At 71.4% G+C, this 276-nt stretch overlaps 1 protein-coding gene across 1 annotated transcript in view; it reads right to left on the bottom strand.

Annotated features, from left to right (window-relative positions):
- Positions 1-45: 45 nt before the first annotated feature.
- Positions 46-276, bottom strand: part of LOC104294722 — an 11,709-nt gene continuing 11,478 nt past the window's right edge. The window contains exon 11 of the mRNA XM_009894364.1: positions 46-114. Within this exon, the coding sequence (XP_009892666.1) occupies positions 46-114 (69 nt within the window). The remainder of the gene's footprint in view (positions 115-276) is intronic.

The following is a 276-nucleotide window of genomic DNA, read 5'->3' as shown; positions in this document are numbered from 1 at the left end:
CAGCCGTGGGCAGCCGCTCTCCCGGCGCCGCTCCCCTGAGCCCACTCACTCCATGAACTGGTTGACATGCTCCGCAGGCAGCTGGAAGAGCCCCTCAAACTCATCGCGGGCCCACTGCGGAGGGGGAGGGGGGGTTGAGCACTGGGACCCCCTCCTTGTGCCCCCTGGGACCCCAAACCCAGGGGGAGGGAGAGGCCGTGCTTGGGCCGGGGCCGGTGGCGGAGCTGGGGCCACCAGCAGGAAGCATCTGGGGCCATATCCTGCCCACCGCCGGGG

The sequence above is a fragment of the Charadrius vociferus genome, unplaced genomic scaffold (assembly GCF_000708025.1).
Source record: "Charadrius vociferus isolate BGI_N301 unplaced genomic scaffold, ASM70802v2 scaffold1171, whole genome shotgun sequence".
NCBI lineage: Eukaryota > Metazoa > Chordata > Aves > Charadriiformes > Charadriidae > Charadrius > Charadrius vociferus.
Note: the sequence above shows the minus strand (reverse complement) of the source record. Positions and strands in the feature narration are given on the sequence as shown.